The following is a 25,086-nucleotide window of genomic DNA, read 5'->3' as shown; positions in this document are numbered from 1 at the left end:
CATTTTATTTAACAGATACAAAATTTCCCCATCAATAAATTAAAAGAAATACACTTGAGTATTTACATCCATAAAGCAGTAAAGCAGAAGCTCGGAACCCTCATTGTGCCCTCACACTGCAGGTCAGTGAATTATGACATCATACATGTTCACAATAAAGCCGTAGATCGCTCACCTGCCTACTCAGTGTAGTTGGGCGCTCGGCACTGGTAAGCAGCTATTCATAGCAGACTTAAAGTGTTGTTACCAACGACATCAGAGATTGAGGAGATTTAAAAGGGGAACCTTTTAAAAGGAGAGCTATGGAGGACTGCTGTCTACTCCATGGACTGAGGTGGATTGGAAGGAGATGTTGCCCTAGAAAAGTGCGGAAGTTTTTCAAAAGAGTGAAAACAGCTTTCACCAACACTGCTAAAAAGACTGAGGTCCAGAACAAGGAGCACTTGGCCAGTAGAGACCCTGTCCTGAAAAGAAAGAAAGAGAGTAGCAGTACTGATGAAGAAAGAGGAAGAGCGAGGAAGAGGACCAAACGTACTGCTAATAAGAGGGAGGAGAGCAGTCTGTGTCTGAGGGCAAAGCAGACAACAAAACGCCCCAGAACCAGCACAGGCAGCTCCGAACGGAAGAAAAAGCGGTGTAGATCCAACGAGAAAAACATCCAGACTCTGGGGCAGCAGGAGAAAGAAGGAGCGGAGGAACATCTGGAGGAGCGCAGAAGGGGAAAGGTTCCAATGAAAAGACGCAGGAGTATGGTGGAAAGTGGTGTTATTGCGAAACGATATAGGAGCCTTCTCCCCATGTCAGTCTCTGGCTTTCTCTTCCATTCAGTCCTGGGTGAAGGGGGGTTTGGAAAGGTCATGCTGGCTTCTGTACCTAGAAGTGATTCTATGGTAGCGGTCAAAATCATCCGCAAGAAAGCCATAAAGCCCCTGTACTTACTGAAAGAGAGGAGAATCCTGGAGATGGCTCGGGAAAGCCCGTTCCTTTGCCATGGATATGCAGGCTTCCAAACAGAGACCTGCGTGTTATTCATGATGGAGTATATGGCTGGTGGGAGCCTGCAGTCATATATGAAGAGGGTGGGCCGCCTCCCCGAGACTACAGCTGCATTTTATTCAGCTGAAATAATCTGCGGCATCCAGTTCCTCCACGCTCGGGGAGTTATACATCGAGACCTGAAGCCGGACAACATCTTGCTTGACGGAGAGGGCCATGCCAAGATCTGCGATTTCGGTATTGTCGCAGAAGGCATTTTTGGAGGAGCAGAGACAAAAGGACACTGCGGAACATTCACGTACATGGCCCCCGAAATACATCTAAAGCAGGCATACGGTGTTGCCGTGGACTGGTGGTCCTTCGGGGTGATTCTATTCCGCATGCTTAACGGAAGGTTACCATTCTATCATGGTAACTGCAAGAAGGCAGCGTTGGGTTCCATTGTAAACGGAAGCCCTCGGTACGTCAAAGACCTCTCGGAAGACGCTGCAGACATCCTGAAGCATCTTTTGATGAAAGATCCTCAGCATCGCCTCTGGATCACGGGGTTTATTAGGCGGCATCCATTCTTTCAGGACATTAAGTGGGAGGATATAGAGAGCCGCCGTTCAACTCCCCCATACCGGCCAACATCAAATCTAAGCTTGAAGACACTTCAGGAGATTCCATCAGTTTTGTTGAGCACAGAGGACACGTCCTCTTCATCTTCATCTCACTCTTCCTCGTCATCGAGCAGCCAGAGTCTTTCTGGCTTTTCCTTTGTGACTCCAGACTGGATGGCCTGAAGGATGGACTAAGCCCTGGCCAAGCGTATCAAGAGTGTTTCCAAAAAACATCATAAAATCATAATAAATTCGAGAAACACCTACATTTTTTTGTTATTGTTTCCTTCACGTTGTATAACTACAGCTGCCAATGTCCACAGATAACTCTACATAACGATGACCTCACAAGAGAGCTTCTGCTTCTATCACATCATTAACAGATAGTATATAGTGATTTACGGAGACAGGAATGGCCCAAATAAAAGTGAATTTTAAGTAATCCACTTAATGTGGCCCCAAATCTAATTTCATTCATGTGATATCAGACCCTATAATTCTTCATTTCTAAAGGTTTTTGATTTTTCCATAATTAGCAAATTATAGATTTTGAAATTACTGCACATTAGACCAACAGCTTGCACTCGCCAGAGTTAACAGGACTCGTCGTTAGCATTTAGCCTTAATCTCGGCGGGGGCTTCGGTGGTTTTCTTTTCGTCGTATTACTCATTAACACACACGACATATTCTCACAGGCTCCGTTACACGGGGCCGGTGGGGCCGATCACCGCCACAGCTTCTAAAATTAGCCCTCAACCGTAAAAACTCGGGGAAGAAATAATAATCGGATGATGGGCCGCGTGGTTCTATCCATTTTGATACCTCATTGGGGCGGCAAGGAAAGCTTAGAGACCGTGAAGCCACAGATAGGATGAACACATAGTGGGTGGCAAATGAAAAGGGAGTCTGGTGCAAAGGGCTAAAGTAGAGCAATCACCATAGCAACCAAGGGAATGCTCCTGCAATGCACTCCATTTTTAGCATGATGTACACATCCACAGTTAAACCATTAGATGCTGAATAACATAGATAACCTTATGGAGTTCGGCTGCCTGAGCATAATGGGAGTTGTAGCCCCCAGGATTAGTGGTAGAAGCTTGTCATGACCCTGTGCGGATTCGGTGTGTGACACACGCCGGGTGACACGTTGTATTGGTTACGGTTGGTGTCATTAGCCCGCTCCCCCGAGCACACGCCGTGACACGGTAACAAAGCATTATATCTACAAGTGCCTGCCCTCTGCGCCCCCGTCCGGAGCTCGGAGATCCACTCCCGGTTTTCCCGCTCCGGGGTTTCTGCGGGCTCGGGGAGCGCTGTACAAGTAACTCCCAGCTCGTGCGGCAGGGAAGTTGCGGCGGTGGATGAGTGTGGCTCGGGAGGTGCCGAGCGGTGGGTGTGTACGCACTCGGGTGAGTGGCAGCTCCAACCTGAAGAATAGGAGGACCGAGGACAGTCAGCGAGAGGGCCATGCATTCTCGGCGCCTCAGTAAGCGATCGGTGCTGGGCAGCGAGGTGAGCCAATGGGAGCCAGCCTCGGACCCGGAGCCAGCGCCTGTGGCGCAGACGGAGGCAGGAGAATTGGGCGCACATAAGGAACGCCAGAGACCCACCTGCCCCGGAGAGGGGCATCTGGAGTGGCCCCGCAAGGTGGGTCACTGGGGTGCAGCTTGAGTGGGGGAATGCATGCGGACGCAGCGGGACACGCCATGGGAAGCCATGTGGCAGCTCGCTAACATTGTTTTTATCACGGGGCAACAAAGGAGACAAGTTACGGTCCCGGTGCAGGGAGCTGTGACGGACACGTTGTTTCTTTTGCGGTGGATAAACACGAACGCATGTGGGGGGAGGGGTGAGGAGTAGTGCCCGGTGCAGCCGTCGTTGCTCGTCATACAGTATTACTCGTTAATAAAGTTTGGAGAAGCGATGCATGTTTGTCTGTGTCACGCGAGACCGTGTTTTTACAATGTCTGTGTAACCCACGCAGGCTGCGCTCGGAGGGGGGACGAGCCGTTGTAGTGAGTGTTTGTTTTGTGGATCTGCAGCCGAGGGGGGTGTGTCAGGCGCGCGGCAGAACCCACGTGCTGCAGCCCAGCGTGTGCCTCTCACTGACAGCGGAGTGTGGCCCGGACACAAAGGGCTAAAGGCTGCGGGGCAACGGCCGCGCCCACCACAGCCCCTCTGCCTTCCTGCACTCCTGCACCTGGAGGTTTATTGCGAGAGAAACTGCATCATGAATGGAATGGAAGCGCGACATTAGGACCCCCCCCCATACACTTTCACTGCCAAAGCTTTGTGTACAAAGACACTGTGCCTGCTGTCACATAGACTGAACAGCACACACGCACACACCCTAAACAAGGGGGCAAGTAGAAAGTGATGGGCATGCTTTCGCAGTATTAAGCTGCCATTAAGGCTGGCCTTTGGTGTATGGGCAACATAATGATCAGGGCTGCCATTAATAATGATTAAATCCAAAATAAAGAAGCAGAGGCTCAGCACTCAAATGATAAGGTGAGTTTATTTCTTTCTCAAGACCTGTGTGTCGAAACGTTGCCTGCGTGAAATGAACTCACCTTATCATTTGAGTGCTGAGCCTCTGCTTCTTTTTTTGGATTTATATAAGGACTTGGTGGTACCCTGGCTCGTGCACCATCTCACTACTGAGTGCTGCGTTCCAACCTTTCTTTCTGTTTAATAATGATTAGACCCTGGGCAAGCGTTTACCTCTGAATCCATGGTAGGAGCTCCTCTTGCCCCACCTTTCAATCTGTTGACTAAGTGGTAGACTTTTTGCCGGTCCTTTAGTTGTCTCTGCTGCTGCCATCTAGGAAATGCACCCTACTTGTAAGACATTCCACGTATTCTGAACTGCCTTCTTTGCCATGTTTCTTCACCATTGTGTTTTCCCTTTCTTTTTTTCATGAAAAAACAATGGAACGTAGCACTTCCCAGCTGATTTCTGTGACTGTTTGCCTCACACGTAGACAATGCGACATAAATGCAACCGCTGTTATAATGCAGCATCAGCAGGTGAAAACTTGTGGTTCCCATCTGCAGGAACGGTTTTCAACTTTTCACCCAGCTCTACTAGCAAGAGTCTAGCCCACAGAACATCTAGTTCTTTATTATTATTATTATTATTATTATTACTTTCCTTGTTGAGTGAAAGGCATGCCCGGGTCCACACAGTTTGCAGCCTTAACCATCACCTCCATCAGTTGTGCACTAACAGCAAGGAAATCACCCATCCAGAGGAGGGCTATGCCTGGGGGGCAGGTAAAAAAAAAAAGTGTTACCATTGGCCTCTTGCCCCCCCCCATAACAAACATATGCACCCTATCCCTTATCCAGCTACCTCCTTACCTTTTACTACAGGTGTCACAAAACATTGCGTTATTTGACCCCACCTCTTTGAGCGGACCAGCCCTGTTTGATGAATTCTCGGCCATCTTGGTGGTCAGTTGCCCCCAGGGCCACCACGTATTACCATCTAGGGATCTCAGAAAAATATTGTGGTTTTAGTAAGGTGGGGCGACCTGACATACAGGCTTTCTTCTCTTTTATGAAGATCTACTACAGTCTGCTCTGCTCCAATTACTGACCTAATTTATCACGCCAGTGGACAGAAATAAACGTGTAACATTTGTGGAGCATTGTCTTCATGTCTGGGGATAGTGTCCACTCGTGTAATTAATTGAACAGTTAATTCTGCTCCCAAGATATCTGTATGTTATCTGTGATATTTATATCTTGCAGACAGAATGCTTAAGTCATGAACTCAATCCTACCGTGGAACAGAATTTTACTTCAAAGCTACAAATGGCTGCCCAGGTTAAAAAGGGAAACAAAATGGACAAAAAGAGTTCTAGCAGTGGTTTCAATCAAGAACCCGAAATGAAACAAGAGCACAGAAGATCTATCTGTCTGCTAGAGGAAAAACGCAAAGTGGTTTCATCAAACATTGATGTTCCTAGAGCAAGGTAGGTAGATAACGCATGCCATTTCATACCAAACCTGAAGACCTGATTTTTGTTAATGTTCCTACATTACTCACGATATGGCAGCTAAGAAAATAGGAAATGTCTGGGTTCAAATATACAGTAAGGTTAAATATATAATGCCGTTTCAAAGTGCCTAACTGAACAGTCAATGAGATACTGGCGGCCCGAAAATCCACCGACGTGGCATCACAGGTATAAAACACGCATAGTGCTTAGAACATGCTCATGGCCACGTGGGTGCAGAGCTAAGCTGTTGCGTCTTCTGCACGGAGTGGAAATGTCAGAGAAGTTACACCTAGGTCCTGACAGGTAAGGTTATAACACTTAGTGTATTGAACTAGAACATCTACCGTTTTTTTTTTTGTTTTTTTTCATTTTGTTCACGTAGAACATGATGTTTGTGTTTTGCATTTACTTCCTCTCAGGTCTAGTTTCATACAGACACACAACTTTAATTGCGTGCTTCTAACAGGGCTCTCAGACAGCTGAGCATTACTACCGGATGTCTTGGTGTGTATCTGACTTCTTGCACTCTAACTTCATATTGTCCCCACCGCTCAGCCCTCTCTCTGCCTTATCAAAGTTACTCTGGCTCATTCACTCCCATTTACGTGCTTTTACACTCTCATTCTCGTTTACTCTGTCTCTAATGCTCTTTGAATGTCTTCCTTCTCTGCCGACTGCTTCCATGTCTCACAGCCCGGCTCCTTTTCTATCATCTTCTTTATCTTCTTGTTCTTCTCTCCTCTTTCTTCCTCCACATCTCCGTGGACATAACCTCCCATTAACTTCTGCAAATATGGCGGAGCTTCCAGTGATATCCTTTTTGGGGAAGTTCACCGGGAGGTCATGTCTATGGAGACGCAGACAAAGAAAGAAAACTGAAGAGATAAGAACAAGATGATGATGATGATGCCAGTGAAGAAGCAGAGCTGCGAGACATGGAAGCCGAAGCGGTCTGCAAGAAAGTAGGGAGACATTTAGAGAGGGTGAGAAAGTAAATGTGGGCGCCAGACAACGAATTTCATTTCAGAATTTAAAAAGCCCTCGATTTTCGTCCAGAAGGAATGGGCAGGAAACATAATTTGTGGTGCGAAAACAAAGAGCCAAAAATTAACCTGAAAATTTGTTAAAATTGGTTTTGGTCCATTTGCATAAGTCTACTTGGCGTTTATAATTATTATTATCATCATCCTTTAGTTATATAAACAAGTTAATGCCTAAACTATTGAAAAATCAAACTCTTACCTCTCGTTATAACTGCCATAATGTTCACTGCTTATTCATAGGAAATGCTTTTAATCTGTGCTACTCTTGACCACAGCCTTATTCTATTAACCGTTTGGTTTTGGTCTAAAGTGGGGAAAAAAAAAACTATTTGGAATTTTTTTTTTTGTGGTCTGATTCAAATCTTTTTAAATACTTTCCGTCCTCTTCTTTATTTCCAACTCCTCTCTGTTGAGATACCATAATACTCAGCATTAGTTACTATTCTCACTCTCTATGTAAATGTATTCACCCCTTTGGATTTCAACAAATCTATCCCCTCCATTATTCTCTGATCACCAAACTGTTTTATGTTGTGGCTATCAATATGCTTCCCATACCTGCAATTCATAATTTCTGCCACCTGCTGCTGAGTGTCAGGATTGTAGGGAGAATCAGGGGGAGAGCTTCACTTGAGTGAAAGCTGTATACGAGATGGGTAACCCCTCCGATTCTGAGAGTAAAAGTGCTCTTATGGGGGAAAAGTCTCCCACGTAATCGTACCTCCAGATAGGATCCAAGAGAACACACTTTAGTGGGACTGGGCATCGTTTATAAGGCCACTTTAACAGGAGAAAGGGGGTTGACATGCAACATGAAACAAGAACAGATTAACACATAGCACAATGGCAAGGGATTACACCGATGACAATGGCAGACTAATCTCACACAGACGGCAATAGAAATACACAACAGATATAACGGGATTGAAGAGACTAGATGGTGAGTTGTTATTAATACACATGCTAGTGGAAACGAGGGTAAAAACACAAAATGTTACAATTTAACCCCTAATGTAAAGTTGACGTGTCAATAATTTTCACGAAACAACGGTCTTATCCCTGTTACGGATGGCAGACATCGTATTCCAGCGCTCTGTACCAGAAGGGTAGGTGCAGCTCAAGAAGGAGCAAGTGTTAGGGGAGAGGTCTGTGCTGCTCCGCTCTCTACTCTCCGATCCCAAGGGGCAGCTGCTGAGGGCCCCTAATGGAAGCTTCGGCCCAGGCCAGCCGGCCCTTCTGCCTCATGTTAAACATGGAAACACGAAAACATCCCACTGTCGGGATTTTCAAAATCCATAATTTTCTCAGATATGATCAGCAGGATATTACGCCTTTTTATTATCTCATAGCATCTCTAGAACTCTCATCAAAGCGACGTTCCTCTCGATCTTCTAATTTTCTGAAAAATATTGTTGCTATTTGTTAATTGTGAAATTGATGGAGCAGGGGTTGAGAGAATGTTCTGGCAGTGTAAAGATGCAGAGCTGTTCCCAAGACCTGTATGAACGCACCTGAACGCTGGATCCTCCAATAGTAAAACTCCCTGCAGTAGTGAGAAACTAAAACTGATACTGAAATGCTGAATTTGATTCACAAATAATCTCATGATTTTTTTTTTGTTTTAGCAGACTGGTCAAAGCATTGTAGAAAGTCGCTAAGGACTGAAAGAGTCTAACCACGCATTTAATACCCATATATTATATAAACTGATATATTCAGCTAATATATATGTATGAGAAAGCATTATCAAACACTAGCATGTACCAGACAAGCCTTAAGACTGGTTAACAGGTTTGTATAAGCAAATCAATTTAACGATGAACATAATTTTTGGTTCTAAATCGACTTCATACATGGATCCTTCGTGTATCCTATGCTAGACAGTTTTTAAACAAAGCCTGGGACAGAGGTGCAGAAGCCAGACCAGGGACAGCTATTTTGTCCTTAATGTGACTCGTCAGCTATATTTATATTGCGTATAAAATATATACACTACATGGACAAAAGTATTAGGACACCTGACCAATGGCATTGCATCCTAAACGTATGTACCTTCAGCGTACCAAGACAATTTAGGACAATGTAATGCTTCCAACTTTGTGGGAGCAGTTTGGGGGAGGCCTTTTTCCATTCCAGCATGACTGTGCCCTGCACAAAACAAGGTCCATAAAGACATGGTTAGATGAGCTTTGTGTGGAAGAACTCGACCGGCCGCGCAAATCCCTGACCTCAACTGCATCGAACATCTTTGGTATGAACTGGAACGGCGACTGCGAGCCAGGCCTTCCCATCCAACATCAGTGCCTGATCTCACAAATACTCTACTGGGTGAATGGACAGCAATTCCCACAGAAACTCAGTGGAAAGCTTTCACAGAAGAGTGGAAACTGTTATAGCTGCAAAGGGGACCAACTTCATATTAATATCTGTGTATTTAGAATGCACTTTGTCGTCATCAAAGTCCCTGTTGATGTAATGGTCAGGTGTCCCAATAGTTTTGTCCGTATAGTGTATAAATAATATACTCCGATTATATTCAGGTAATGAAATCTATGCTAATTCCTTAGCCAAATAATACATGGAGATATATTTTTTTCTCAATAAGGGTAATTTAAATGCTAATTTACCATTATTATGAATTATGTGCATTCTATATTGGTATTACATTCTTCTGTTCCTGGATGAGCGCATCTTTTTTCACAGTCCAGTCTGTATGAATTGCAACCAAGAAAGAATAAGAGAAATAACCTAAAATTTTCTCTCAAAACACTTGCTGAATTCATGATTACAAATTAATTTTTTTAAAAAAGTAATCAATTTGTAACCAAGGTACTACTTATTTACAAATTTGGTATTGGCATATAAGAATGTTAAAAAGAATGTATATAAATCATGCAAGAAAAAATTGTGTTCGAGTCTTTATTTCTAATTTGGGTAAGAACTAAAATGGATAAGAAAAAGTGACCTTCATAAAATAATACCCAAATTATGATTTTGAAAATAAAATATTTAAAGAATATATTTTTAAAGAACAAAATTGCATTGACCATGATGTTGAAGCAAGAAAAAGCCTCGAAGTTGGGTTTGTTAACGGGATAAAATATATAATGACGTTGCGCCACTAAATAGGTCCTGTTAATTTGTGCTTTTAATGGAGATGCCATTGCTGTAATTCCAAAATATTGGTAGGTGACATCTCAAAACTCTATCCTTTTCAAAGGCAGTTGGGATCTTAAACAATAAATTCTTGTTTGCATACCCCCTTTTGCAGAATCTTGCTTTTTTGTCTTTATATAGGTTCACGTTCATTCACGTTTTACATGCTTTGCACAGAAACTGGATTTTGGATTTGCTACATCGGACCATTTCAAACTAATTTTGGTATCCTCATGCCCAGGGCTATAGGGTCGGACGATTTATATGGCTAGTTCCTGGTAGACCCTGCTTATCCAGGGGTGTGCTAAGGAGGGTGCACCAGGTGAAGGGTTCCCAGGCACCCAGTCATATAGATGGCCCATGGCAGTAGAGTGGTAGCTCGCATGGATACAAGCTACGAAGACAGGGCACCGTGCAAACTGAGGGAAGGGGAGGTAGAGATGTGTTAGCGTGTGTGTGTGCATATTAGTGTATGGTGCATGAGTGCGTCAGTTGTGTTAGGGGTCCTAGGGAAAGAAGGGATATAGTATATGTGTAAATTTGTGTTGTTTGTGTTTTAGTATGTGCGTGTCTTTTAATTAGAGGGTGTGTCACCAAAGAAGTAATGCACCCAAGCATCAATAACCCTAGGCTCAGCCGTGTTAACAAATTCAAAGTCCCTCCTCCCTCTGATGATATACATCATCTAGATACAGTGTGTTGTAAACTATTACTAAAACGGCATTTAAACATAAGCTAAAACAAAATGCTCTTAAATGCCACTGCCGTCGTTGACTATGACTAACACATTAGCCTTTAGCTGAAAATGTTACTCTGTACCGGATATAAGCTCTCACATGAAATTACCATAATACGCTGATGCATTACAGAATGCATAGGCCGCAGTTACACTGCCTCTTCCCAGTGCTGGGTTTGTCTAGAAAGAGAAAAAAGGTTGTTAGTAACACTGTGATAAGTAAGTTTTGCATCATAAGCATGTTTTATGGCTAGCCCCATGTAACCTTCAGTGTTACAGCGTTAATATGTTGGTAGAACCAGCTTTTTATCTGCCAGTTTAAAATATTATCATGCTATTGCCACATACAGGGGATGCGGGACCTCATTATTACGCAAGTGCTTTGAAAAAGCATTCGCCCTCTTCCCAGATTCTTGTATTTTTGCTTATTTGTCAATGTAAATGTCACCCAATTTATTTTAATAAGACAGACACAACACAGCTTTTAATCATTTAAATTATTGAAGTTAAAGAATGTATCAAAACGTATATAACCTGTGTGAAAAAGTAATTGCCCCACTAAACCTAAAAACTGGTTGTGTCACCCTTGGTGTGGAACAAACTGCAGCCAAATGTTTGCGATATCTGGCAATGAGTCTCTTACAACACTGGAGCGATTTTAGCCCACACGTCTTGATTTAATTCAGCCACATTGAAGGGTTTTTGAGCATGAACTGTCTTTGTTAGGTCGGTCGTGCACACCGTCCCAATCAGATTACAGTTGACTAGGTCCCCAAAACCTTTATTTTTCATCTTTTGAGCCATTTAGAGGTGGAAATCCTTCTGTGCCACAATTCATTGCCCTGCTGCTTAACCCAACTGCACTTCAGCTTTAAGTAAAGAAGGATGGCCGGACAAATGCTGTGTTAACTTTACGCCAGATGTAACATGACCCATGTCTTCCAAAAACTTCAGTTCTCATCAGTACACAGGATATTATCCCAAGAGTCTTGGGGGTCATCAAGAGTTTTTTTGGCAAATGTGAGACTAGCCTTTATGTTGTTTTTGGTTCGCCTTGCCATTTTTGCACAGTTTCTTATTACAGAGGTCTGCATTTGTGTTAGTCTGGTTTGTGACCTGGATGAATTTTTTACATGCTTTTGGAAGAACTTTGGTAGGCCGGCCACATCTGGGAAGGTTCACCACTGTTAGTTTTCTCCATTTGTAGATAATAGATCTCACCTATGTTCACTGAAGTTTCAGAGCCTTAGAAGTGGCCTTTGTAACATTCCAGACTGATGGAAGTTAATGACTTTGTGAGACCTTTTAGCCCACTTCAATTTGCAGGAGAGGTTCTATTTAATTGATGTTTAGATTCAACAGGACTGTTAATGTATCTAGTGAAATTGAGCCCAATTATCAATTACATTTGGTTAATTGGTTGATTTTAGTTACTAAGCTGGCAATTACTTTTTTCAAATACATTCACTCTATACATGAAATAATTAAATAAAAACCACTTTGTGTTTACTCGGTTTATCTTTGTCTTTTGTTATTTATAATACTACTTTAAAAATCAGTTTTGTGATCTGGAACAATTACGTGTGACAAATAAGCAAAATCAGAAGAAATCAGGAAGGGGCAAACACTTTTTTACAACACTGTAAATCTCATTAATGAGTTCATTCCTTTCAAAACACATCCCTTTGATATAAGATACTGGTGGCAGAGAATGTGAGATCATGCATAAGGATTACCGTGCTGAACACTCTAACCATGGTCTAGTTTCAGAAGGGTCATTGATTACATGAAAAGTTGTCTGTTTCCTCTGACTCAATAATGAAGCAGTAACACACTTGTAAAGGTGTTGTGAACTGGAACCTGGATAGAAATGCAGGTTTCAGTAACATAGTTTGCAGATCAACCTCAGAAATAACTGTGGGCTGATTGCTTTCCTCCGATGTGCCAGCTTTGGGTTTCCTGCTAGAAGCAGCTTTGAGAGTAGATCTCAGTTAAGACTTGATGTCAGCTCATGGCAGGGGCATAACTAAAAACCAGAGGACCCATGTACAAAAATGGCTCCCCCAACTTCAGCAAACAACATGTCCCACAGTGCCAGCTTTGAATATGATGTCACTTCTTGCATGCTGGATCAGTCAGATACAGCATACAGGCAGAGTTGGGGAGATCATCAGACTGGATGATCTCTACGCTGTATGTGCCTCTAGCTGTGCGTATTACTGGGCACTCAGCTGCTTTAAAGGGGCGGTCAAATGGTTGCATGCGTCGTCCAGGCCCCCTAGAGTGGTGGGCCAGGTCACAGTTACGACCATAATTGTTAAGCCCTTGGCTCATGGTAGCCCACGCGGACCTTATTTCTTCTGCTCTGTTGGTGACTGCATTTTCTGCTATCCTCCAGAGAGCTGGACTATTAACAGACACTGCCTGGCTGCACTACGGCAATATCATGGGATTCCAGTTTATTAGAGAATTGGTGTATGGAACCAGTGATTCATATTTTGCATTTGTAAGATTATACCCCATTGTTCGATCGTAAACCTGTTAAATTAAGTGATGCACTACTAGTTATATCCTAATTACCGAGCGCTGTGGAATATGATGGTGCTATATAAATCATGTGCTCCTAAAGTATTCATCATTCCTCTGCTGAAGGTGGCTGGTTATAGGATGAAATACAGCAATACTACCCATCAAGGGGCAGATAAATAAGTAGTTAGGGAAAAAGTATTGTGAAGTTGCACTTCTGTTCCTGTAAATGTTCTTCCAGAATCAAGTGATTGCCCTCAACCACATATATATACGTTTATGGAGATGTTTTTGTATTGAAAATGAAATGTATTGCTCTCCTTCTTATTGTGTTGCCTCTTGTCAGGTAAGCTTGAATTACTCCTAAATATACTGGTAAATACCGCAATATCTATTCTTCGCTGGGTTTTTTTTTAATATGGTGTAAGCAGAGTTTACACACATGTATCTTAGGTATTGTCGTGCATCATTTCTATGAAACAGACACACACCATGTCACAGGAAACACGGGCTTCTGTAGACAGGAAGTGCCCGTGAACAAACCCTGGTGAAGGGGTGAGGTGGAAAGTTTTATTCTCCGTTACTTTATCTTAATCTGCTGCTTCTCTGTCTCCAATCACACAGGATCTAACATGGCATTAAAAGCCAGTCAGTGGGGAAACAGACAGCTATGTATGGACCCTGACCATCTTTGATGGTATCACCTAATTGTTGCTGGGACAAAAGTACTGCTTTTAGTCATCATGGAGTGTACCTTCAGGTCTCACATATCTTGTGTGACCAGCAAAGTAATATTCTTCCTGTTTGTGTTTAATGGGTGGCTGTTATGTGGTCAATGTCTGACAACCAGAAGTACTGGGTCCGGTGCTTGCATGATAGGGCTGGTATCTCTATTAATGGCAAGACTTACACCTAGACAGGTGTAGCAGTCAAATACGACAGTTTGTTCAGTAACTTTAGTTACACTTGTTTGTTGCTTGTGGAATAATCATTTGGGGTTCTGAAACCGGAATGCCAGTCAGTATCCCAAAATGTTAATGGAAAAGAGACAACTCCTGAAAACTGTCTCTCTCATTGTAAGTAGCAAGACCTAAAATTTGACTAATTGGGATTTTTGTGGCTGTCAATATCAACAACAATCCTCATATTGATGACACCAAGTGATGCTGATGAAGAACCTGAAATCAATCATTTCACATAATTGTAGGTGACAAAGTCTTACTATTCCCGCAACCTCCACTATCATACTTTACCTAGACCTCACCGGCAACTCCAAATCATGGGGCAGAGAGTCCACTTTCGTACACTAGTACATTTGATATAGGGCTCTCCATGATTCCAGTGGATGTTTACATAAGGGTGAAATTATATACACCTTTCCTATGCTGAGTCAGTCTACTTTTTTCCATCTGAACCACCTCCAAAGTATGAACACGATTTTGCTCAGCATGATCCTGTACAGACGTCATGACTATCTAGAGTGGGGGGCACAAAGGTAAAACTGCACCCAGGCACCGCCAACCCTAAGTTCACCCCTGGGGACTGTGCTCCCAAAAAAGATCTGACAGGGCATATGGGGGGCAAAAGTCCCGTGATTGTGTAGCCACTCTGATAATGTGAGAAAACCTTTTTGCCACACCTTGTAGCTTCAGTTGTCTACACGTTAGGTATTATACATGTTTACACAGTTCCCCTGCACACGCCAAAGTTGGCTTTAAATAGCTGCTCATCAACTGTATGTGCTGATGCTGAAGTGATTATCCATGTATATTTAATAATCCATGTACATACTTTTGTTACATTATAAATTTGTAGTCTTCATTGCTGCGTCTTTCTTTTGTTAACTTCGGTGAAAAGAGCATTAGTGATTTATAAATCTAATACATGCACTCGGAAGGTGAGCTGATGATGAGTAATGTGTGTTCCCTGTTTATTTGTACCAGCTGAGGGACAATGAGTACATGCGGTGTGCATTAACATTTTAATCACAACCTGACTTCTTAAGTTCAGACAGTTGTAAAAATTGTCTTGCCCACCAACCATTGGCCAGATGTGCCCGATGGTCAGTCTAGGCCTGAGCAGGGTAAAAACCAGAGGTTCACAGGGAAGAATAAAATTTGGCATATCCAGAAGCAGTAATACCTAAAAATATACAATTGTATCCTCTCCTAATGTTTGGTAATTTTGAACCAGGCATGTTTTGGAATGGCTCCACTTAGCCACCTAAAGTGGTTGTTCCAGATCAGACTTTGGTATATTTAGCACATCTTCCCTGGCCTGGAGAAGTCTTCTCCTTAATCCGGCTCTGCTTCACGCAAAACTATTGTTCTTCTCTGCTATACATCAACTTTGGGCTTTACTCTGCTGAAGTAAGCCAATATCAAAATGTATGGAACAAAATGGCTCTTTAATACGAGAGGTCAGCAGTCACACACTGTACCTTTTACAGCTGAAACCAGTTGAAAATAAACAAAATTAATCCAAACCATGACTTTCATTTCTAGGGCAGCCTGAATAAACAATGGCCGTTTGTTCCAGAAGTTACCTGGCAGGCAAAACTGGCCTCTAGCAACTTTGTTTTTCCTCCTTTACTTGCCATGCAACCTATAACAAGCTAATATTTTGCATTTATAGGCATGATTGTACACCCGTTATGTTTTAATGTAGTTAGTAATAATGTAAACTAATGCCTGGCACAAGGACAGCACCATCATTTAACACTTTCTAAAAGTTCTAGCTGCTGGTTGGGAACTAAATATCGTAGTTAAACAAAATACGTCCAATGAATAATGTTTTGGAGAGCGCTTACTCAGTATAGAGGCCGTACCGATGTAATCTATCCTTAGCACGCAGTTCGATAGCTATTCTTCTCAGCTTCTATACATGGAGCTTCTGAACTGAGAGCCCCTTATAAATTATGTATCAGGCAAATTGAATTATCCAGCTGTGACACAACTCTAGGAGGCTGTTTGGAGTTTTTGTAGAAACAGAGAAACATTTCTAATTCTCTGAACTAATCCAAATATTCAAGAGCAATATTAAAAACGAGCCGGCTATAATACAATGAACGATAATCATGCACTTATATTCCCAAAGTGCAGACTGTCTAGCCAGGTACTGTCTTGTGTAATGATGGTAACCTACTTTAAAGGGACAGAGGTCAATTTCTGGGACTTTTTCTTTAATAACACTTGTGTTGGGGGTGTGGCTAGAGGTATGGAGGGTCTGGTCCAGAGGTGGGAATGGACAGGGCTGCATGCAGGATGGGACTATTTTCCCACCTTACCAGAGAAACCACCTTGGGGCGCTCATCAGCAGAGCATCGAGAGGTGGTCACGTGGAAGCTGCAATGGAGGTCTGTCCTGCTATAACGCTTCTTTGGCCAGTCAGGGGAGATCTCCCATTGTAAGGAGTAACTTCATCGGTAACTCGGGCGACACTTGGGAGGTATTCTCCCACCAGTAATCATATTGATCATATATCGTTGATTGTATCATTCACCTACCACTCTATACTCATTTTGCATGATCCACCCTTTGCTAGTAGTAGAGAACCCCAAACAACATAGTCTATTTTTTATACTTGCTGTAAGCATCGTTTTTATTTGACCTTGTCATATATATATATATCCATAACATTAAAGGCCCCCTTTCTGTGATATATCATGTTTACTGTATTTAGTGCCCACACAGAAGCCACGGTACCTCCATAATGAACCATTTAAAAACAGCCACCAAAATCAAAAGTGTTGTGCATTCAACAGTACCAGGGATGATATTTTCAATGTTGCATTTAGTTCTAAACGTGTTAAATTCCCTTTAAGTTTTCATTTTTTTTTTAAATATTTTTCTTTAAACATTTTATATATTAAACCATTTATGTATTTCTTGAGAGCAATAACAAAGGCATTAAACACAAAAGGGAACATTTCTCTGTTGATTTTCTGATTCTGTTGCTGGGGGGCTTTGGTTGAACCCAGACATTTTGCAATGAAAAGTTTGATGAACCCCCACATATATAGAAAATTACATTATATGAGGTCACATTTGGGGTCCTATGTAAGATAATTCTAAGATATAAATCATCATGTGATAAGGCAGTCATTGTTTTTTTTTCTCAATGTATTCATCATTGCAAGATACAAACATTTGTCTAACTTTACTTCTATTGTTTATTCTTGAGAAAACTACCTTTTTCTCATTTAATGATTCAAAAGTCCCATTTAGAATGCAACACAGTCATAACAATTGATTCTATTTTATTATACTGAAGTTCCTAGAAAGCTCTTATAAGGAAATCAAGATAAGAATTATGATATACATGAAGTTCCTCAAGAATAAAATATCAGCTGGAGAAGATTACCAAACCTTTCAGGCTTTCTTACATTTCTATTATAGATGAATTTCAAAAAGCGACATAACATGAACAGAATATGAATGAAATATACAGTTTCCAATATTAGGTCAAATGCTTAAAGATTCGTATTACTCATGCATCTTCCTTACAGACGTGTATTGGGCCTATATTTTTTCTTTATGTACAGTTAGTGGCTTAAAATGCATTTTTAGACTTTGCTGCTCCATATGACACATAGGGTCACCCTAAAATTAAGGCTACCCCTTATGGATGTGTGAAGCAGCCTGCAGTATGGGGTAATTGAAAGCAAAGTACATACCATCTTTTTTTCGTGAACTACATGTCTACAACAAGGACAGTCAAAATAAAAATAATACATATTTTATTTACTTTTTTGAGGTAATGGCTGTTGGTGAGATAAAATGAGTCTTGTTTTTGGTTTGACTCCCTTAAATGGACACCCCAGCCATCATATGCACATTAATCCATACAATAGCTGAGAGGTCCCTTTAAAGTTTCATGGTATCCCTCTTGCAAATAGGGGAACTAGGGTGCTGAATCCTCCATATTTCCCCCTCCCAGCTATTTGCCATGCGGGAGATTTCCTGACCCCTGATATACCGGGCTGGTCCAATGAGACCCCGCATTCGCATTCACAGAAAGTGAACTGGCTGCTTGAAACAGCTAATCAATGACATGAAACATATTTGGTGATATTCTAGCTTTAACACCTTAATGTTTCCTACGTGGGTGTCCGTATTATGACTTTTGTGCCACAGTGTCGGAAGGTTCAAGGCTATTTCTAATGGCCATAAAATTTACCAAGAGCTGGCTGCTGCTATTATTATAGCTTAAGGATTTGCTGCCTCCCTTTGTACAGCTTGTACTGTACGTATGATTAATTGCAGGCTATTATAATAGTCTATCAACTGCTACAGTGATTATTACGATGTTTTAATTTGTTGCAGCAGGGGGATACCTGGGATGTAGGACCAGAAATCTAGCAATCCCGTATAACTATATTTTAAATGAAAGTTATCGAGCCAGTGTATCAGAACTAACAATTTACCAGCATGGCCAATGAGCACAAGAATGGATCTGTGGACAATGCAAATGTATAAAACATACATTATCAAACCATATGATAAAGGATGCCGAGATCCGAATCCAGCTTACCTTAAGCCAATGAGCCATAAACATTTACCACATAGACTGCACAATGTGGGCAATGAGTTATGGTACATATTACTTATCGTGTAATATAGAGATATGTAGATGGAGAGATCTCTGCATCAAATGGCGCATTTGTCCCATCTGTTCTATTAAAAATCTCACTGAATGCCTAAAACGATTATAAATTCATCAACTTTTAGCAACCCATGGGCCGCAGTATTGTCATGTTCCCCTACCCTCTAGTGGTCAAAATGTAAATTCACCAAATATATTGTTACTTACGGTATGTTACTCACTACGTATGTGCTAACAATGTATTATTTGTACCAGCTATTACATGAGAAGTCATTGTATATTTTTTTTATATACATAATACATTGTTCATTTTCTGAGTATGTCTCCAGCCAGCAAGAAAGCACCGGATGTGTGTTCTTTATTACTATCTATTATAGGCAGTCTGGCCTTCGTTCTATACTAATTATTTAAAATAGTGTATGTGCATATCTGTCGCGTACATTAAAAATAGTGTTGTCTTTCTTCATCTTCTAGGAAATGTGCAGATGAGGTGGATATGGATAAAGTGACAGCTGCCATGGTGCTGACCAGTCTTTCTACAAGCCCCGTGGTTCGCAGCCCTCCTGCTCGACTTACTGGTAAAGGCACCAATTGTTTACATACAGGCTGAGACGGCTTTACCCCCCCGTGTGTCCCAGAACTCCAAGGGGCTGAGAAAATCTCTTGCAAAAGATAAATAAAGATAACACCGGACTATGTATATCTAACAGACTTCAGATTCTTACAGGATTCATTTGATGTTTTTTGGTTTCTGGGCCTAGGTTCAACTGGAGCTCAATGAAATGGAGTAACGCGTCATCTGTATTGGTCTAGCCTGCAAATGAAGGGATCCTTCCTGCTCCAAAATGATATAAAATCATGTTTTTTAATGCTAAACTATAATATAATACATGTTTTTTCCATATGACTTACCTTAAATCCTTAAACTCTAGACCAGATAAAGTTAGTCCAACCTATTAATGTTATACCATTTTCATAAAACCAAGGCAGTGGATTAACTGCTCCTCTTGTCTTGCTCTCAGATATGAATGGTTCCTGGAAGGAGTTAGGGTTCTTTACTTCCAGTAGTAGTGACTATTGGAGTTGGGGTACACCAAGTGACTACTCGAATCCTTCCACACCATCGCCACCACTCTCTGCAGACAGCTTCAAACACTTCCGATCACCTTTTCACCAAGAAGAAACCATCGAGGAAACAGAAACTGGCAGTGTACTTTTTGAGGAGACTATTCCAAGAAAAAGGAAGGTGTGTTTGTTTTTTTATTCACATATTCTATTATTATGATAATTAATCTGAATAAATTGATGCTGCAATGTGTTTCCTCACCCCTCTGCTGTTATTATTAAAAGGAGGAACACCTTTTAACGTGTTAGATGGACTAATACAACTATGGATGTTCTAAGCACGTACCAGCACATAGGTTCTAATGCATATGTGATACATATATAGACCCTAATATGATTCATTTGTGAAATAAGAATAAAATAAATTCATTTGACTCGTGTTAAGGGCGGTTTGCTGCATGTAAGTTTTAGGACTCATAGTTTAAAATAAACAAACAGACCTAACCCGGGATATCCCTGTATTAACCCACCTCTTTTATCCAAAGGAAAAGGCAAATCGCGGCCGCATGTATTTAGTATGTCTGTGGGGGGGGGGTAAATATGTACACGTTTTGTCATGTACAGTGTATAGCTGCCCCGGTTTCAAGCATTCAAACATTTAAGTTGGATATATATTTTGCCAAAATGCTCTGTCCCAGCTAATTACTGCAAAGAATCTACGGGTATTATTGCCATGAAGCGGTTGTGTATTATAGAGCAATGATTCGAGCCCCTGTCCCATGGGAGTCCATATCTCTGCCATGGCATGGGGCACAAACTACTTATTCTACACCAAGTGAAATCAGCTGTTGTACCTCTAGAGGTGGACTTTGTGATTATCTCTTTGTCCTCTATCTATTTCCATATTTTGTATGCGTAGAACTCCATGAAAGTGATGTTTAAATGTCTCTGGAAGAGATGTGGGAAGACTTTGAGCACAGCAGCTGGAATAAAGAAACACATCAGAACTATTCATCTGGGGTAATTCATGTTAACACTAAAGCTTGTGGTGGTCTGGGGGTGTCAGATAAGAATGTTGTGTGTGTGATATATTTGTGGTTTTTGTGTGTTGCATTACAATGGAGCTACATTTCTTTTTTGGAAATTATTACATAGAAGAAGCATGAATAGGACAAAAAAGTTTAAGAAATGGGACATAATATTGAAAAAAAAGAAAACTGGCAAAGTCATATAAAAGGGTGTTTCACTCCGTTACATTTAGTTTTGTGCTGCAGGGCTGAAATGTTGTTTCTTTTCACTTCAGAAGTACCGGAGAATCAGATGATAATGAGGGGGAAGAAGACTTTTATTATACGGAGGTCAGGCTGAACAAGGACTCTTTGGAAGGTCTCAGTAGCCTCCCACCTGTATCACCCTCTTCACCATCACCTCCCTCAACAGCATTTTTCCCAGACGCCGGAAGCTTGGACAATCCAGCCAAAAAAGAGAGTCCACTGATCACACCTCTTAGTAGTTCAGCTCCTGGCACATTTTTACTTCTAACTTCAGACCATGCATATCAGGTAACCGATGGATGGATGGATGGATGGATTAGTTACTTAGTTAAACTAATGTCTTTCAAGAAAATTTGGTAAACATTAGCCTTGGTATGTGTGCCATACACAATAATCCTTCACCAGGGAAGGGATTTTCAATGAGATATTAAGTTAAATAAAGGTAAGAATAAGCCATAACAAATATGTAGAGGTCATTGTATGCCTAATCTGTGTGCTTATATACAGTGTTAAAATTGTAAGTGTGGTCCTGAAATTGGAGTACTTTTTCTAAATATTAAATATGCAAAAGATTTTCAGAGCAGAGTTATGCTGATAGTCGATGTATAAGTAATGCAAAGGGTTAAATTGTGCAACATATTCAAGTGTCTGCATCTTTCAATAGTTCCTCTTGGAAATGCTTTACTAATATAGAACGGAATCATTGCTGGGCTTTGTGCCAGAGAAAGTATCATTTCTCAACTAAGTTAAAATATTCCAAAGGAATTCAGTTGAACCGTTTGCTACAAATGTATGAGTTTTAAGTGCGTTAGCGATTGCCTGTGTTCTTTGCTTTGGTTACACCAGTTGAGAACTAATACGTTTGTATTATTATAGCCCAAAAAACTCCCTTTCAATCATTGCCTGTTCTGCTTTATTTCATTTTTTTTGAAAACTATTTCAGATACAATAAGTGCAGTTCTTATTGTTGCTGGAGATCTCTTGAATTTCACCTCTCTCGCTCAAACTGTCATATAAAAAGTAATATCTCCAAGCTAGTTCTCACAAACTTGTATCCTCTTGGAGATCGGGTGCTGTGATTATGTCATAAGTCACGTATCGGCAAGAAAGTATCAAAATGCATCTTATATTTGCAACAATACTCTAGCTTTATGTACCCTGTGTCTGATGTCAGCTTGGGCCAATACGGCCCTTTAGTGTACAGAGGACACTGAGGAACACCAATGCGTATGTTATATAGGCTAATATATGTTCCCCACTCTTGTGCTTCAAGTACCGAAAACCTGCTTAGCACACATTGCTAGGTTCCCTACTCACTATACAAAAATGACGCCTACAAAAAGGGCCTCCATTCATTTGCTGTTATGATTTCTTCATGTATCAAATTAAGACATTGCCGTGTGTATTTATATTTTTATTTATTAAGCCCCAACAGAAGCACTTAGCACCTTACAGTAGTCATACAGATATTTTGATCGGGGTCCAAGGGCCCTTTCTAAACTATTTTGAACCAGCACGGGGAGACAGGAGCGTATCGGGGTCACGTTACATCACGTGACCCTGCGGTGAAACCGAGGTTGCCCGTGCAGTGTAGCGAGTAGCCAGAGAGGAAGCTGCTGGAGCGGTGAGAGGTAAGCGGGGGCGGGCAGGAGGTGGGATGTATATGTGTTTGTATTAATGTATGTCAGCATGGATGTGTAGCTGTGTGTGTGTGAGCATGGATGTGTATCAGACCTATAGAGCTTACGGTCTGTGTGGGGAACCTACCTAAAAAATAAAGCCAATAAAATACAGAAAAGTCCTAAAGAATGAGAAACATAAACATGTATCATTTCAAGCCCAGGGGCAAAAGGTACTTAATTAGCTGGAGTTCAATTAAGTAACTTGGGAATAACTTTGAACATTTTCAGTTTTTATTTATTCAGTTTTATATGAACCAGCCTCGTTGACCTCCAGGCTACAGCCTTCTTGGTTTTTTTTCTTTCAAAATCATTAGCTAAGTAATATTTTCATTTTGCAGGCTTCTCCCCCGGTAAATATTCCAGGCTCAAAAAAGCTCCATATCAATAATGTCACTTCGTTCGCTGGCAACCCAGTAAGTAAAAAAGCAGAAAATATCATTTGTATATGTTTGTAATGTATATTTGGGTTCGTTTTGCAGCTGCCACTGATATTTCTGTAGCACAGCTATTTACAGATGTCTAAATGTGACATGTGATAGATCATTTCAGTACTGATAGAAGCAAATGTCACTTTGAACTATCAATAGTGTGCAGGAAATGATAAATACAAGCGGAATACTGCTGGGCGGATTTAGGGCGGTTTACAAGATCCCGAATCCAAACACATGCACTGGATGAAAAGCACATCTGCTGCATGGTAATAATGAACTATCCTCTCGGCTTAGTTTGTGAATTAGTAATTATTTGAGGACTCGCGAATGTAATTGATGAATGTAGAGGAGACAATAGTTTTACAATATTTTGATGTTGTACGAGATTTATATTGCAGCTGCAGAGGCTTTGTGTATTAAAATGGCAGTAACTGGAACGAACTTAAAGACGCGACTTCAAGTTCTATTTTAGAGCATTTAGTAAAGTCGTATTCTTATCATAAAAGCGTGAAGGATAAACATGCAGTGCTACCCAAATCTGTGACCGACCTGTTCGCTAGAGCACACCTCGTACACTAGGGTGCCAAAAGTGCGTCTTTATCTATCGGCAGCTGTAGAAAGTGGGAAGATGTTGGTAAAAGAAAGGGATTATATGACCCGTGTATATATATAATGAGACTGATAAGTAAAATCAGGTATTTCTTCCCTTTGCCATTTTAATTTTACTGTAAAGTATGGTTATTGGCGGTTTGTAAAACAACCAAACTCATATAAGGCAATGTTTTGTGGCCACTGACCAGAGACAATTGCTAAACCTTATCATTGGTATTCAGTTCGAACATCTGTGATGCCAATAACCTGCGACACAAGCAACCAACCAACCCAAACTTACTCCTGCAGTAATAACAGACTTTAATCTATGTTATATCCATTATATTTGGTGTTAATTTATAATCGGAAATATGCTGAACATGGAAGTTCATATTGTTGTATCATCAAACCTTGTAGAGCTTTTATCATATTTGTGTCTCACATACGAAGGATCTGTACTAATCCTTACTTAATAAAATACTCCTCTCCGATGTCTCCTTTTCTGATAGAAAAATGTGTACGTTCTTTCAGGTTTCAAGAAACATCTCCACTAGCTACGAGGAGCATAGACAAATTGGACAGACAGGGATCTTATCCCCTACAAGAGCAGGAATGGGAATGAGGTATGTGCGGGTAATTGGATGTATTACACATTTAATAATAAGCATTAGGAGCTCTGTGCATCGACATGCGGAAATCAAGCTGACTTTTGCCCCTATGTGTCTTATGTCCACTAAAATTAATTTATATATGGTAGCTACATAGTGCATTAGTATGGGACCATAGTGCATTAATATGGGACCATAGTGCATTAGTATGGGACCGTTTAGCCACATGGAGATAAATCGGTATTAATTATATTTATTTTATTTATTATAATGACTTTCCACCCTCTTTATGTACACAAAATGAGGTTTTATTCATATATATACGGTTAAGTTCATTAGTGCTAATATCTTGAGGTATTGCTGAAAACTAATATTATCACCCTTTGCCAGCAGAAAGCCTCGCGGGGAACATAAAAAGTGTCGAAAAGTGTATGGAATGGAAAACCGGGATAAATGGTGTACGGCATGCCGCTGGAAGAAAGCCTGCCAAAGGTTTCTCGACTGAGTGTAGACAAAGTTCTAGCGGTGATGTTCACGGCCAGTGAGGGAGATCCATATTTTGTTCCAATCTATGGCACATGGAAAAGATAAAGTAAATGAACTAAAATGTGCGTTTTCCAGGAAACAAATCAGCTCTTGTGGTGAACTTAACACAAAGTACTGGGACCCTCTGCATGTATATATTCTGTTTGGGATCTAAATGACTGTATCTCACATGCGGCTCACAACCTTTGGTCTGCCGGATGATCATTGATTGAAGAAGT

At 41.2% G+C, this 25,086-nt stretch overlaps 3 protein-coding genes across 3 annotated transcripts in view; 2 read left to right on the top strand and 1 right to left on the bottom strand.

The window, feature by feature from the left end:
* The window catches only part of LOC128497813 (myelin P2 protein-like), a 118,578-nt gene extending 105,610 nt beyond the window's left edge, over positions 1 to 12,968 (bottom strand). The window contains exon 1 of the mRNA XM_053467991.1: positions 12,965 to 12,968. The gene's annotated coding sequence lies outside the window, so the exon portion shown is untranslated. The remainder of the gene's footprint in view (positions 1 to 12,964) is intronic.
* LOC128497744 (protein kinase C delta type-like) lies at positions 496 to 1,568 on the top strand (the record flags this gene model as incomplete). The annotated part of the gene is made up of 2 exons (XM_053467905.1): positions 496 to 531; positions 915 to 1,568. Coding segments are annotated over exons 1-2 (690 nt in total), but the record flags the coding sequence as incomplete, so codon positions are not given.
* ZNF704 (zinc finger protein 704) lies at positions 2,994 to 25,015 on the top strand. Its single transcript, XM_053467980.1, has 9 exons — positions 2,994 to 3,246; positions 5,356 to 5,579; positions 19,146 to 19,249; positions 19,694 to 19,917; positions 20,656 to 20,756; positions 21,040 to 21,298; positions 23,031 to 23,105; positions 24,246 to 24,337; positions 24,716 to 25,015. Exons 1-9 carry the CDS (start codon positions 3,067 to 3,069, stop codon positions 24,825 to 24,827), a joined length of 1,371 nt encoding a protein of 456 aa, XP_053323955.1. The 5' UTR covers positions 2,994 to 3,066; the 3' UTR covers positions 24,828 to 25,015.
* The last annotated feature ends 71 nt before the right edge of the window (positions 25,016 to 25,086 follow it).

Source organism: Spea bombifrons, chromosome 5, assembly GCF_027358695.1.
Source record: "Spea bombifrons isolate aSpeBom1 chromosome 5, aSpeBom1.2.pri, whole genome shotgun sequence".
In the NCBI taxonomy this organism is placed as follows: Eukaryota; Metazoa; Chordata; class Amphibia; order Anura; family Pelobatidae; genus Spea; species Spea bombifrons.
The sequence above is the reverse complement of the archived record's forward strand: the minus strand, read 5'-3'. Positions and strand labels throughout refer to the sequence as shown.